Here is a 14667-nt window from a genome sequence, read left to right on the forward strand (position 1 = left end):
ACAGGGTTTTTCCCTTGCCTCGGAATGGCGTGAATGCGGGAGAAGCATTTCATCGGTATGGTGTATGAGCGAGCTCTATGTTCTATCGCATGGCGTTATTTTAATAGCAGGGTTCCATATTTACTATTGTCAAACTGGGTGCAACTCGAGATGTCTTGAATGCTCTGTTCTCTATCTACTTGTCGAGGTATTGAGGCTTCTTTTATAGACGTGCGAATACTACGTCGTTACTCAGAGCAACCATCAGTAACGTCGTCGTCTATGGAAACCTCTCACCAGTGTTTCAGCTGTGGAGCCTGTACACAATAGCTCTTTGTTCAACTACTATATTCGGACGAATGCGAATGAACTCGAGCAAGTTGTGACGAGTTCGTACCAGTTGGGTGTTAGTGTTACTATTGTAAGCTCCAGTGGGCTGGGTTTGTCTGGATAAAATTGCACCCACTCCAGAGGTTTCTGCTTCGAGTCGAATTGGTTACAGTTCGAATTGTATCGTTTGCACATGACCTTCACCCCTGCCCCACTTCGGCTAAGGCCGACATATCGCCTTTGCCATTCTCAGTGTAGCGTTCTTTATTCAGCTCGCCAATCATGGAAGAGGTTGTCTTTGATGAAAGTCTCACCATTCCTATACAGAGCATTCGCTTCTTCTAGCCCGATTCTGAAGTGGAGCCAAGAGCGGCAACACCATTGCCTAGGATAGCATACGGAAGACCTCAAGCTGGCGCATAGCAAAGCCAAGAAAGAAAATCTCAGCGTAGATGTAGGCAGCTGCTTGCTGCCTACGGGTGCCTGGTGGGCCTGTTCTAAGCCATTAGTATTTGATCCCTTATCAGGAAGACCCGTACTCGTCGGAGAAGCAATCAAATTCCAATTAATGCTCACTTGTGGGAGGCCCTTCCCTCAATACCATCAGCAGACTCGAGGTCAGTACACGCCTCCGTCACCTCAGACGACATAGACGAACCCTATAGTCCATTGGCAGACATTCAAATCCAAGCTCAACCGGACGGCCCACCATGGCATCTTCAACGGCGAGATCTACAGCAAAACCCTTCCTCATGTTCCAGAATGGCCAAGCATCCTCTGCCATCAGCTTCTACATCTCCACCATCCCCCACTCGCACATTATATCCCTGGACCACTACGTTTCGGGTGAAGCTGGTGCGGAAGGAACAGTGAAGATGGCCAAGGTCTCCATCGCTGGCCTGGAAGTTATGATCATTGACAGCGCCGTCAAGCATGACTTTGACTTCACCCCTTCAATGTCCTTTTTTGTGGATTTCAAGGACGAAGAGGAGGTCGAAAAGGTCTACAATAGTCTTCTGGAGGGCCAAGGGGATGGAGGAAAAGGAAAAGTGATGATGCCGCTGGACGGCTATTGGTTCAGTCGGAAGTTTGCATGGGTTCAGGATCGGTGGGGAGTCAGTTGGCAGCTTAATCTGGAATGAAAAGCACTATGATAGCGGGATGAGAAAAAAAAGCGTGCTTAGGTTTGTCACCGAAAAGACCGGGGCCCCTCATTATGCTTACAGAGTCTGCTATCTAACCTCGATCGAATCCACATATATATATACCGTGCTTGTGCCACTCTGATGGATTTCGGGAGGTGCAATGTCACAAGTCGCAAGACGCTCCTGGCATGCCACACTTTCTAAGGCTGAGACAAACATTGGAGTGGAGCTAGGCGACTTGTCGAGGACAAGTAAGTGGCGTATTTTGCTCTTGAGGTATAGCCGTTCCCGGAACCGCCCTCCCCTTTGCAGACACATTGCAACTTCGTTATCGACTGCCACGGCAGAAGTGTATCGACAAGGCCAACCATGCCGAACTCGTAGAGCTATTGTCTCAATGTATCGCTGGTACTGTAACGCGGACAAGTACTACGTATATCTGCCAGATGCTTCGGTAGGGGTCGTTGGTCGTACATTATAGACAAATAGGAGAGGAGCTGCAATCCCTGACATTTCCTGCTTCGCAAAGTGCGTAGCTTATGATGTGAAGTGACCAGACCTGGTTATATTATATCGCGGGCGTCCACTAGGTTACGTCGAAAGCTGCTGTATGTTCTGTATATAGCCGTGGTTACAAACCTATGCATTACCAATCCCAGGTGCATCATCAAATACAACGCGTGCAAGACCCATTATAAACACATCCCACGCTCACCACCATCTCGCGCCTCCCGCGCCATCGTCTTGAACACCCTTTCCATCACGTCCCACCGCAGATCCCACACGCGATCGTGGTCCGACCCCTTGACCGTCTCGCTCGCAAACTCCACGCCGTCCACGTCCCTCCAGCACGCCTCGAACCACCTGTTTCCTTTGGTGCCCGCATCGCCAATCATGTTGTCCTTCTCCGCAAAGAACACGTCCACCTTCAGCCTGGCTTCTCCAACACCCCGCACCGCCTCGGCCAGGCGCGGCGCCAGCACGTCAAAGTCGCCCCAGTCGGACCAGCCGTCCTTCTCGACCCCGTTGCGCAGCAGCACCTGCGTCTCCTGGCCCAGCCCGCGCACGTTACCCGTGAAGACGGACTCCGCCACACGGTCGCGCATGCCCTCCTCGAGGTCGACGTCCGGGCCCTCGCGACCGGTGGGCTTCGCCTGGGCCCAGAGCTGCATCACGCTGCCTGAGACGGCGGCGATGACGCCCAGCGCGGGGCCCAGGGTCGAGTTGACAAAGGTGGCCATCTTGTCAGTCTGAGCGATCAGCGAGCGCGGCAGTGACGAGGCCAGCGACCAGATGAGCATGCCCGATTGCGACGGGTGGACCCAGGGGCCAGCGATGGCGATGTACGGCCGCGACGGGTGTAGGAATTGCGGGTAGTGAACAGCGAAGTCGAGTCCGAAGACGGTGCCGCCGCTGTGGCAGCCTATAGAGACGTGCTTGATGCCAAGGTGGTTGAGTAGGGCGGGAATGGCTTCTGTGGATGCGAATCAGCAATGTGTATTCCTTGGTTTAGTATCGTTCCGAGGAATATATCTGAGTTAGACGACTCACCCCGCCACACCTCGAGCAGCCTCTCAGCCGGTACGCTGTCCGTCTTGCCAATGCCCGGGCGTTCTGCATTCACGATGCGGACCTTGTACCTCTTCGCCAGCCCATCCTTGGCCGCATGGAACAGCCGTGAAGACATGAGCGGCCCGAAGAACAGGAGCACCTGCTCCTCACCATCATCATCGCTGGCATCTTCGCGATGAAAGCCAAAGTCGGCGTAGGAGACCTGGAAGGGTTTGTGGCGGCCGCGCGACGGATCGGCCGGCAGCTTGAAGGTCCGGTTGAAGCGAGGGTCCTTGATGTAGGCGGTGAAATCTTCTGGGGAGAGAGTTTTAGCTGTGGCGGTGGTTTTACTGGTGGTTTTGGAGAGGTGGAGGGCAAGTCTGGTGAGGCTATGGCGAGAGGCACTATGCTGCCGATCGTTCATGCTTCGGACTGGAACTGGTGCACAGCTAGGGTGAGGCGAGTTACGGCATTCAACTGATCTGGAGAAAGAAGCGTTAGCATTCACCCCGCGCGCGCCAGACCGTGACGTAGACGGAGGGTAAGCCAAAGGGCAAGGCTCCAAGGCGCCTCATTGAGAAGTGCACCTGTTGTCGCCTATTGAACGGTATGTGACTATACTCATATTGGCAAAGTACGACCCACACTTCTGTCTTGGCTTGCAAAGGGGAGGACGGTTTTGGGAGCGGCTATAAACCCGGTTTCTCCGGTGATAATATCGGTGGCGTGATCTCGCTGCCTTCAGAGCGACAGCCGACATGCATTTCGCGTGGACGATATGCGAGCCGGTACCACGGCTAAACGATAGACCGCAGGGGGTGACTTGCGGGCGTGGGAGTCCCACTTCGCGAAGCACGGAAGCGTTCACTTCGCAAGTGCTGGAACGCACACTTTGACAATTCAGCATTTGCCTGCTCAATTACCGAGATCCCTTTTATATGTCTAGTTCTGCAGCCAACCAGCGTGGACTATAGAGAAAGCTGACGGAGATTCGTCGGATGGATGGAAGCCAATGCATGGGCTTTCGGGGAACATACCCGGAAATTTGAGGATGGGTCGAGGGGGACTGCCGCTCGGCGCCTCCCATTGATAGACACGCTTTTCAGCGAAGACTCTGGCTTTCGCCGTTGCCGGGGGGCTTCAGACAGCCCATCCGGAGCGCTCTGCTGGTCGGGTTCTACTATGGATGCGTGGCGGGATGCATGACGGGTCAAGGGCGAGCTATGGCATGATTGTGGTCTGTTCGACAGGCATCCTGAGCGAGCACTCCCTGTTGACTGATTCAGTCATTTTGCTCATCCGTGAAAATTACTCCGCACTCTATACGTCGATGCCAGAACTCTGATCAGCAAAATGCGAAATGTAACTGTGCGCCTTATCAACGCCAAGCCTCGTGGAATTTCCCTCCCTGATTGGCTCCCCAGGCTTGCGCGATAAGCTCGAAGTCGACCCGCCCAGCCAAACGCCAGCCACTGAGATCTCACTAGATGCAAGGGCTTCACCCGCTCTCGCAGCCTGCCCGCGATAGACTCGATCACACGCCCGCGCAAGAACGCTCCAGCACTGCATGATGGCGACCACTGATCCGCTCAACGAGGCTGCCTTGTGCCATCGGCATGTCCTCTGGATGCACGAGTAGTCCCCACGACAACACGCGCTCTACCATTTCCCCATTGGCACTGGCAGAAGATGTCAGTGTCCTGAACCATCTGATCCATGACCTCAAGCGCTTCCTCTCCTCGAAGCGCCGGCCTCAAGCGAGCGTATCAAGCGGACGAACTCTCTCACCAACCCCATCCAGACGTTCCGGTGTCAACCAGCTCCCCTCCTCACAGTTCCGCTTCGGCGACCTCCGCCTTCAGAAACGTTTCCGCCTGCAATCGCTGTCGCATCAGGAAGAACCGTTGTGATCAACGTCTGCCCGCATGCAGCACCTGCGAGAAAGCTAATGTGCGCTGCGTCGGCTATGACCCTATCACCAAGAGAGAGATACCGCGAAGTTATGTCTACTATCTCGAGACCAGGCTGGCCTATTTCGAGCAGCTGCTCAAGACCAACGGCATCCCCTTCAACCCGGCCGACGTCTACAATGCTGAATCCAAGGAGATTGCCGATAGCGGACAATCACCGAGTAGCGCCAAGGGTTCCTGGGTACAGCCTGCCAGCAATGGCTCCCCCACGACGACTCTCAAGAATGAAGACTGGGAGAAGAAGCAGGAGGATGCCGATAAGCTGAACAAACTGGTGTCCAACATTGGCATGGTGTCTGTACAAGGAGCGTCCGACGCACGATACCTCGGGTCAACATCTGGCATATCGTTTGCACGGGTGGTGTTGGCGGCTGTGAAGAGTTCAGTGTCGTCCAACAACTCGGAGCGGGCGGGGACCCGACCAAGCCGTCCCATGTCCAACATTGCCAGTTCGGGGGGCAGTTCCATGAGAGACTCGTACTTTGGCTTGCAGACCAAACCCACCATCAAAGAGGCACCGTTTCCGGACCGTGACTTGGGCGGGAAGCTCGTGAACCTGTATTTCGAGCATGCCAACCCCCAAATTCCTATTCTGCATCGAGGCGAGTTCATGGACCTGTTTGAACGGACGTATTCCACCGAGCCTTCAAGACGAACAAGTCGCGAGTTATACTTGCTCAATATTGTCTTTGCCATCGGCGCCGGCATCATTTGGGGTTCTTCAGATCCTCCACCAAATTCCCAACCAGGGGACTATGTGTCCAAGAAACCGAGACTCTCGAGCCAACAGGCTCAGCCTGAGGAGTATCACGCGTCCGCCATCGTCAATCTGGGCTCTTATCTGGGCTCCAATTCATCGCTGGAAGCAGCCGAACGCCCTAACGGCGACCTCGAGGAGCTTCAGGCGGTGTTGTTGCTCTCTAGCTTCGCCCTGCTCAGACCTGTAGCTCCCGGACTGTGGTACATCGTCGGGGTAGCCATGAGATTGGCTGTCGACCTTGGTCTCCATTACGAGGACGGTTCCGACATTGACGATGCCGCCGAAGGCCAAGACGGTCTCGGTAACGCCATGAGTGCAGTCGACCCAAGAGCCACCCGACCGGTGGATGCGAAGGAGAAAGGTCGTCGAGAATGGATCCGGGATCTGCGAAGACGACTTTGGTGGTGTACCTACACGTTCGACCGTTTGGTCAGCACCTGTGTCGGAAGACCCTTCGGTATCACGGACCAAGTCGTCACGACCGAATTTCCGTCTTTACTCGACGACCAATACATCACCCGAGGGGGATTTCTCCCACAGCAGTCTGCCGACGAACCTTCATACAAGCGTGTTTCTCACCATTATTTCCGGCTACGACTGTTACAATCCGAAATCCTCCAAGTTCTGCAGCATCAGCAAGCACAGCAAGCGCGTCTCAATGGCACTAATCGAAGCAACCAGTTTATGCATACGAAGTTGCCTTCACCTTTCATGAGCAAGTTTGAATCATTTCGGTCCTGGCGACGAGACATTGATCAGCGTCTCTACGAATGGAAAATATCGGCCCCAGATCCCTCCGAGACAGGGGTGGGTTTCTCGGTCCACTTTCTGGAGCTGAATTACTGGCAGGCGGTCATCATGCTCTACCGACAAAGCCTCAGCGTTCCAGCACCACTTGCGAACGAGCTTAGTCCAACCGAAGATGTCTCCAGCCCTTCAAGCGTGAGGATGGAGGAGAAGGAAGACGAAGATCTGGTCTTTCTGAAATGCGCTGAAGCAGGCCAGAAGACCTTGAAACTGTACAGACAACTTCACCGATTGCGACTGGTCAACTACACATACCTCGCGACTCATCATTTGTTCATGGCAGGCATCTCTTTCTTGTACGCTGTATGGCATTCACCCGCCGTCAGAGCTCGTCTGGTAGGATCACATCTTCCCCCCCCCCCTTCTAATCGGACAGCTTCATCTAACTGACGTTAGAGTCTCGACGACTTCGACTTTACTGTGCTTGCCGCAACGTCTGTTCTCGGAGACCTCATGGAAAAATGCCCTCCTGCCGAAGCATGTCGGGATGCTTTTGAACGAATGAGCAAAGCCACGGTACAGATGTGCATGTCCACACCGGGATTTGGCTTCTCGATGGAACGTGATGAGCCCCGACAACGGCTCACCCGGCAGCCGAGTCAACCAAGTACCACCGTCCCGATGCAAATCGATTCCTACGCTCCGTCTTCCCGCACCGTACCCAAGCCGATCACGAAGCGCCCACCCCCCAAATTCGACATGGACCTCCGAGATCTTTTCCCCGATGACTTGGAACCGAGCACCCGCCCGTCTCAATCGTTTCCTCAACCACTTCAGGGCCTCCAACGAACCGCGCAACCACAGTCAACCTACCCACAAACGCTACAGCAGTCGCCACGTCCGCAACAAATGTCTCCAGCATCGAGTATCAACTCGCAAATCAACAGCGGTCTCGGCATGGGAACACCAAACAATCCCCTCCTCTTCAATCAAGGCCAGCCTCAAAGCCAGCAGCCATTCTACATGCAAAACACCTACAACCCGGACTTTATGTCGTCGCTGCCGGGCATGGACTTCCTCAACAACGTGGCCTCTAGCGGCGATGATTTTAACTTTGACGCGGGTGGTCTGGATCTCGGGTTCGGAATGGGTCTCGACTTCCAACACGACTGGAGTGACGGTCAACAGTATGATTTGTTCGATGGGTTTTTCTTCGGCAATGGGATGGGCGTCAACGGGAACGGTGGTGGCGGTAGTGGTGGAAGTTCATAATTGAGAAAATCTGCCATGTTAGTGACGTTCAAGAGTGGAATCACACGTCGAGGCCAGTGGGATACGAAATGGCTCCGCGGAGGAGTCTCATAGAGAGCAGATCCGATTGAATGAGGCAATGATGAAAGATACTGACAACAGACAGAGACATATACCCTCGCTGCACACCCCCTTTTGCAATATCATCTTGGTCAGATTTGAGATCTTTCGGCACAAATAACCACAGGAGTCTGACAGTGAACATAACACGAGTACAAAACCGCATTCAAACCTCTATTTCATTTTCATTTTCCACACCGCCCGAGTGCCACTCAGTTATTACATGAATGTGTTAAATTCGCCTTGATCGGCACAACTCTACCTGCCTATCCATCAATGATTCCGACTCACACCTCGTCGTCCTTCACCCCGACTAATCGACAACTAACTTCCCAACACTTCTTTGCGTCGGCCTCATTGTCTGTGCGTCCAGGCAGGTAGCCGGGATCAATGATGCCCCAGCCTTTGCGGACCGGTACGGCAAGCCCACAGTCTTCGAGGTACAATGCACCACGACCTTCGAAGCGTTTTGCGACAGCGGCGACCACAGTCGTGGCGGCACCTTGCTCGGGGGTCTTGAACATGTTTAATATCCGCCAGAGATGCCGGAGGTAGTACCAGGTCATGGGATCGCGAAGCCCGCCGCCGTTGTCACCTTGCTGTAGTCCTGTGCGGATGCCGCCGGGGTGCACCGCAAGGCCCCAGACACCAGGTTTGTGGGCGACGGCCTTGGGCTGGCCGTAGCGCCGTGTGATTTCGCTTGCCATGTATACATTGGCCAACTTGCTCTGTGCGTAACCTGTTGGCTTGGTGTACGCGCCCGGTTTCTCGAGGTTCAGATCGTCGAAGTTTACAGGCGCATTACGGTGTGCCGTGCTGCTGAGTGCGACCACACGGGATTGGAAAGCCATCGTGGAAGATTCCTGCAGTGTGGGCAATAGAAGTTGTGTGAGAAGGAAGTGCGAAAGGTGGTTGACGCCGAAGTGTCGCTCAAAGCCGTCTGGTGTTTTGGACCACACCACATGACGGATTCCGGCGTTGGTTATGAGGATGTTAAGTTTGTCGGATTTGCTGAGAAACGTTGACGCGCAGGACCTAACGGAGTCAAGAGAGTCAAGATCGAGGACGAGGAGGTGCACTTTGGGGTTGCAGACGAGCTCTGGGCCGAGTGCTTCGCGGGCCTTGGTTAGGTTGCGGGCAGTGAGATACAGTGTCGCCCCAGTCGATGCCAGGGCTCGGGCGGTCTCAACTCCGATGCCGCTCGAGCAGCCCGTGATGAGGATCACGAGGTCTGAAAGGGCGCCGGTGAGGTTCTCATCTCTTATAATTTGGAGGGCAGTAGGTCTGGCGTCGTGTGGGCCTTTGGGGTGGCGAGCGGCGGCCGCGTAGGGATTTTCAGGGTCGTCCATCTTGAACCAGTAATAGTGATGCTCCCTTGGCTGGATGATGGAAACGATGAATGAAAAGATTTCGTCGGGTCGTCATGAACTTTGATATACTTATTCCATAGTCACGTGCCACGAGCGGATGTAGGTCTTAATGTCAGCCTCAGACATAATCCCCGAGGAGATGATTGGTCCCCACGACTTTGGATCATGTTCATCTGCACCAAAAGCGGTACAATTTCAAGCCGCCGGAAATAAATGTCAGTAATTTTGCATCGGGGGGCGCTTTGTCGTCCACTACTCCGTAACTGAGGCTGATCTTCGCCACCGAGATATTGGCGGTCTGAAGCAGTGCGGCCTTGCTGACAACAAGTCCGTCATGGATATTAAGCGAGTGTGGAGGCATGTAGCCGGATGCAATCGACTCTCACTCAAAGCCTTCGAAGACGTCGTCGTTACTCGACTTCAACTGTTGTTGGCGAATCTGTTGAACCATTCTTGCAGTTTCTGCTTCATGCTCCTTTTCAGATTCGGTCATCTTAGCGACTCGTTCATACTCTCTTCTTGCCTCTTTCTTGGAGCGCTTGACTTCTTTACTTGCTCTCCGCTCGATCTTCTCGGACCAAGCCACCGTGCTCCCGCGTTTCTTCCGAATGGCATTCTTTTCATCCGGTTGGGCCGTTATTGGTCCCGCTTTGAGAGCCTGCTTTCGCCGTTTCTCTCTCTGTTTGTCCTTGTAACCATAGTGGGCCCAGTCTATCAGGGGGGGACCGTACGTTGTCCTATCCCAATTCTTAAGCTCCGGCATCTTGGGCATTTTTAACAGAGCCCATGCAGCAGCGTGATCATTCCAGTCAATATCCGACAGACGGAAAATTGAAGATGCTTGATGTTTGGAATAACTTCTGACCCAACTCACGAATGCTTTTTGGGCTTTTTCATGGAGTGCTCGATCTGTGAGGACGGCCTTTCGGAATTGTTCTGCGACCGCAAGACAGCCCTCCGTGGAAACAGAAAGGTCAGGCTCCGACAACGGTTCAATGGGCGTCTTCCGGACATTCAGAAAGGACACGTAATCTTCCTCGCGGCCAGGAAGCAAGAAGACAACACTGAGACCTCGTCGGCCAGCGCGTCCGGCCCGACCACATCGATGGAGGAAGACTTTGGGATCGGAAGGAGGATCAACCTGCACGACCAAATCGACGGACGGAATATCTAAACCGCGAGCCGCAACGTCAGTGGTCAGGAGAATGGCTGGAGAGGCGGAATTGGTGAACCGGACAAAGTTTTTCTGTCGGACAGTCGGTGGATGTTTACCATGGAGAGGTACCAGAGCAGCCTCAGACGGCAGTATGGCGGGTAACAAGGCTTGGAAATAGTCGACGGCGGCGCAAGTCGACAGGTATACAATCGTCCGCAGAGGTAACGAATCTAAGCGATGCAGCAAGGCCGCGAGGGTGGGAAATTTGTGGGAAGCCGGAGTCACTGCATATGTCATTTGGAGACTTGCCGGGGTTCTTTTGTCCTCCACTCCGTTTGCGCCCTTCACTTTGACCGTGATCCTGACCGGATTCCGCAGTCCGACACGTATGACTTGATCAACCGCCTCACTGACGCTGGCACTGAAAAGGCCGGTCCGCCGCTGTTTGGGTAGTAGATTGAGGATCTTGCTGAGGTCATCCTTGAAGCCGAGGTCCAACAAACGGTCGGCTTCATCGAGGACCAGGGTTTCGAACGAGGATTGGGGACAGTGAACGTAGGGCGAGGAGAGGATTTCAAGAAGTCGTCCGGGAGTAGACACCAGCACATTCGGTGAAGTCTTCAGAAACGTACTCAAGTCCTGTGCAGGAGTAGTAGATCCGCCTAAAAGCAGTTGTGGAATGACTTTGGGTGTATTCGCGGGGAAGGTCCCGGCGTCCGCGCCTGTCTCCGATTCGCCTGAAGCGTCCATGGCCTTGCGCGCCGCAGCGGAGGGAGGATGGAAGTCGAGCAAGGACAACAAGATATTGAATATCTGTGACGCCAATTCCCTCGTGGGGGAAATGATGATGGCGCCGACATGATGTTTCTTGATGGGTTCTTCCAGTCTCAGTAGGCGTTCCACCACGGGTATGAGAAAGGCGAGTGTCTTTCCGCTCCCTGTCACAGCTTCGACAACGACATCTTTATGGCTCATGAACAGAGGAATGGCCGAGGCCTGAACAGGGGTCATGCGAGAAAAACTCATGGAGGACGTGGCATCGAGGATCCATTGTGAGAGGGCGGGAGTGAGGGCTTCCCAAGCACGGGACGAGGTGCCCTTTGAAGATGGTGCTCCTCTATCGGGAGCCATGTTTGAGACCAAGCAATGGACCGAACAGAATCGCGCTCCGTAGACTGCAAAAATGGGAGTGATCTGAAGACGGGAGAGAGGACTCGGGACTCGCAGGGCCAAAAAATTAAGTCGGTCGGCCCCCTGCAGAGGGGGATCTGAAATCTTGGCATCGATAAGCGAAGGCCGTCAGGCATCCAGACAGCCCCCGGCACCCACGGAAAATGGACAAGGCACGGACTGGCGCATGCGCTTGCGCTCGAATTTTGTCCACTGTGTCCAGTGTGCACGGATCTCGGTTCTTCGCTACAGTGTGTCAAGTGCCGTCATGTCAAGGACACACCTACGTCCACCATCACGCGTCCTCTGCAGTGTTTCTATCCTGCAAATACATTCTTGAGCAGGCTCAAGAGATAATGCCATACCATCCTCTTTGTCCCTGTCCATCATGTTGCGTCACTGACCGTTGATTGTCCATCAAACAATCGCTGCGTGTGCGAGACAGGATTTCATCCTCCTCACCTCTCACTCTCATCAACTCGTTTTCCACCACATCCTCCCTCCTGGCCGACTCCAAAGCTTCCCAATGTCCTATCCTCACCCTATTCCAGCGACTCCGCGAGTCATCTCGCCCTCCCCAACCCCATCCGAAGCCTCCGAACCTCAAGACTCCTATTTCGCACCAGTCACACGATCTGCTGCAAAAGCCCAACGACAACGATCCCCTCAACCGGAGCCCATCCATGAAGAAAAAGATGGCTCCGGATCCGATTCTAGTGTCGAGAAGCGGGCCAGAGCGAGGTCAAGAAGTCCTATATTGACTGCGACCTCTCAGATGAATGGGACCGTACGTGCAAGTGCCGGCAAGAGACGACGCTTGAGTGGCCTCACTCCCAAAACGCCCGTCTCGAAATCTGAGCCTTTAACAAACGGAATTGTGCCATTCCCTCAATCGAACGGGCACTTGTCACCGTACGACCGAGTGAAAAAATCCTGGCGAGAGTTCTCTCGTTCCCCCTCACCATTGGGCCTAATCCCTCTGCATCGGCACTATCGAACTCTCATACACAAACATGAAATTCCACGGAAACTGCTTCACGTGTCAATTGGCTTTTTCACCCTCCGCTTCTATGTAAATGGCATGCAACCTTGGGCCATTACACCTTGGCTGCTCGGTGCTCTGTCGATCATTGCACCCACGGACGTCTTACGACACCACTCCGACCGCTTCAACAGATTCTATATCAAGGTCTTGGGCGCCCTGATGCGCGAAACCGAGGTCAACGGCTACAACGGCGTGATCTGGTACCTGGTGGGAGCTTACATTGCATTGAGATTCTACCCCAAGGACATCGGCGTAATGTCTATCCTTCTATTATCCTGGTGTGACACCGCTGCAAGCACGTTTGGAAGACTGTATGGACGCTATACAATCCGACTTCGCCGTGGAAAATCACTCGCCGGTTCTCTGGCCGCATTCGCCACGGGGGTTTTTGTCGCCGCTTTTTTTTGGGGTTATCTCGTGCCACGAACTGGTCCGTCTCCAGACGACCCGATTGACGGCTTCATGTTCCAGAACCGCCTGTCTCTACCCTCCAGGGCAAAAGAGCTGCTGGGATGGCAACCCAATGAAGGCGTCATCGTGGGCACGACCGCGCTTGCAGTCATGAGTTTCTGCACCGGTCTCATCGCCAGTGTCTCGGAATTTATAGATCTCTGGGGTTGGGATGATAATTTGACGATTCCCGTCTTGAGTAGTACGGGTTTATGGGCTTTTTTGAAGATTTTTGGATGAAAGAGAGAAACCAAGATATGAGATTCACAGAAAAAATCCCACACACATCAATAAATGGGAGAAAATATTATGTCTGTTCTCTCCTCTCGTGAAATATTTGCGTTTCCCTGCATTCTTCGTGCTTTGTGTTTCTGTACTGTGTTTCAAGTTTTAGTCCTTTTAGCTCCTGGTGATGATCCTCTCATCTACAGTATGGGATAGGCAGTGCAACGAGTGTCGGCGTCCTGGGCACTCGGATATGGGATACGAAGATGAAATCAAAATCTGCATAGTTTTGAACATCCGAAGATAACACTGTTGACGACCAGGCCTATTTTCTGGACGCCGTACGCGCATATTATTACTGGCGGAGGCTCATCTCTATCAGTGGATACCTGCAGAGAGCAGTTTCAGTAGGATGCATTCAGATTATATGACTTGAACCCATCGTCTGTCTACCTTGAGGGTTTTATCATGCAGTATACAATTCCATATGTGAGAAGCATCTCTACTAGCTTAGTCGAGCGATTCATTTCATTTCTGATTTGTCAAAATCCTACAGATCCAACCTATCACTCTGCTTCTATCATCGGCCTGGTCATCTGCACCAATACCAAAACTAGTATCCGTACCGGAGGCCGTACAATTGCAGGCTGGCCAGGGCATCCAACAAACAACGCTTCAGCCTTCGCCAGCTAGTCGGGACCAATTTCTTCGCCACGCGCAAGAGACGGAGCACCAGCCTGGTAACAGATATGGAGTCCTCCGTCGAGCGGTCGTGGTGGCCGTCATTGAGACACAGCCAAATATGGATCTGCCCGAGGCCGTCGACGCTGCGGGCGAGGTGCAGGTCACTCTACACAGCTTCCATACCGAGTCGCTATGTACTCATCCGCCCGGCCTAGATGGTCCCGTTGCATCCATAACGACGCATGGAGATAGAATAGACACTCCACCGTGTCGGATTGTGTTCGTAGATCGAATGTGCCGTGGGATTTTTGATGGATCGTGTGTGCCTCAAGGAGAGACCTTGAGAACTGGAGGACTGTGTATAGTGGCCCTTGCGGCCGGAAGGCGCTCGCAACGAAGCGGCATTTTGTGGATATGAAGGATCAAGTCTCGGTGGTGAGAAGATACCGCGTCAGCGGGTTGATTGCCTTCCGCACCATGGACGGGTCGCGGAATCGAGCGATGACCGTGAGGAATTCGGTGACGCAGAAGGTAGGGTGTTTGAGAGCAACATCCGGGCCAAACCTGCTGGTCTCTGCAGGGCATGTTGCCAACTCCTACTGGGCCACTCGAGCGACTTTCGGTCCTGTCGACGTTGGACGTGCACTCTGTCAGTGGTCCTTGCGCGGTCTTCAAAGCGTGGAAGAAAAGGGGAGTGATGTCCGTGCACAATTG

The 14667-nt window shown here is 53.7% G+C and overlaps 6 protein-coding genes across 6 annotated transcripts; 3 read left to right on the plus strand and 3 right to left on the minus strand.

The window, feature by feature from the left end:
- Positions 1-1019: 1019 nt before the first annotated feature.
- On the plus strand, positions 1020-1451 carry Z518_06678 (uncharacterized protein; the record flags this gene model as incomplete). The annotated part of the gene is made up of 1 exon (XM_013414810.1): positions 1020-1451. The coding sequence occupies one exon, from the start codon at positions 1020-1022 to the stop codon at positions 1449-1451; it is 432 nt and encodes a 143-aa protein (XP_013270264.1).
- A 695-nt stretch (positions 1452-2146) lies between these two features.
- Z518_06679 (uncharacterized protein) lies at positions 2147-3429 on the minus strand (the record flags this gene model as incomplete). The annotated part of the gene is made up of 2 exons (XM_013414811.1): positions 2147-2928; positions 3006-3429. 2 exons carry the CDS (start codon positions 3427-3429, stop codon positions 2147-2149), a joined length of 1206 nt encoding a protein of 401 aa, XP_013270265.1.
- Positions 3430-4721: 1292 nt separating this feature from the next.
- Positions 4722-7754, plus strand: Z518_06680 (uncharacterized protein; the record flags this gene model as incomplete). Its single annotated transcript, XM_013414812.1, has 2 exons — positions 4722-6878; positions 6939-7754. 2 exons carry the CDS (start codon positions 4722-4724, stop codon positions 7752-7754), a joined length of 2973 nt encoding a protein of 990 aa, XP_013270266.1.
- Positions 7755-8140: 386 nt separating this feature from the next.
- Positions 8141-9202, minus strand: Z518_06681 (uncharacterized protein; the record flags this gene model as incomplete). Its single annotated transcript, XM_013414813.1, has 1 exon — positions 8141-9202. The coding sequence occupies one exon, from the start codon at positions 9200-9202 to the stop codon at positions 8141-8143; it is 1062 nt and encodes a 353-aa protein (XP_013270267.1).
- Positions 9203-9605: 403 nt separating this feature from the next.
- Positions 9606-11510, minus strand: Z518_06682 (uncharacterized protein; the record flags this gene model as incomplete). The annotated part of the gene is made up of 1 exon (XM_013414814.1): positions 9606-11510. One exon carries the CDS (start codon positions 11508-11510, stop codon positions 9606-9608), a length of 1905 nt encoding a protein of 634 aa, XP_013270268.1.
- A 565-nt stretch (positions 11511-12075) lies between these two features.
- Positions 12076-13284, plus strand: Z518_06683 (uncharacterized protein; the record flags this gene model as incomplete). Its single annotated transcript, XM_013414815.1, has 1 exon — positions 12076-13284. One exon carries the CDS (start codon positions 12076-12078, stop codon positions 13282-13284), a length of 1209 nt encoding a protein of 402 aa, XP_013270269.1.
- Between the last annotated feature and the right edge of the window lie 1383 nt (positions 13285-14667).

Source organism: Rhinocladiella mackenziei (assembly GCF_000835555.1).
Source record: "Rhinocladiella mackenziei CBS 650.93 unplaced genomic scaffold supercont1.5, whole genome shotgun sequence".
NCBI lineage: Eukaryota > Fungi > Ascomycota > Eurotiomycetes > Chaetothyriales > Herpotrichiellaceae > Rhinocladiella > Rhinocladiella mackenziei.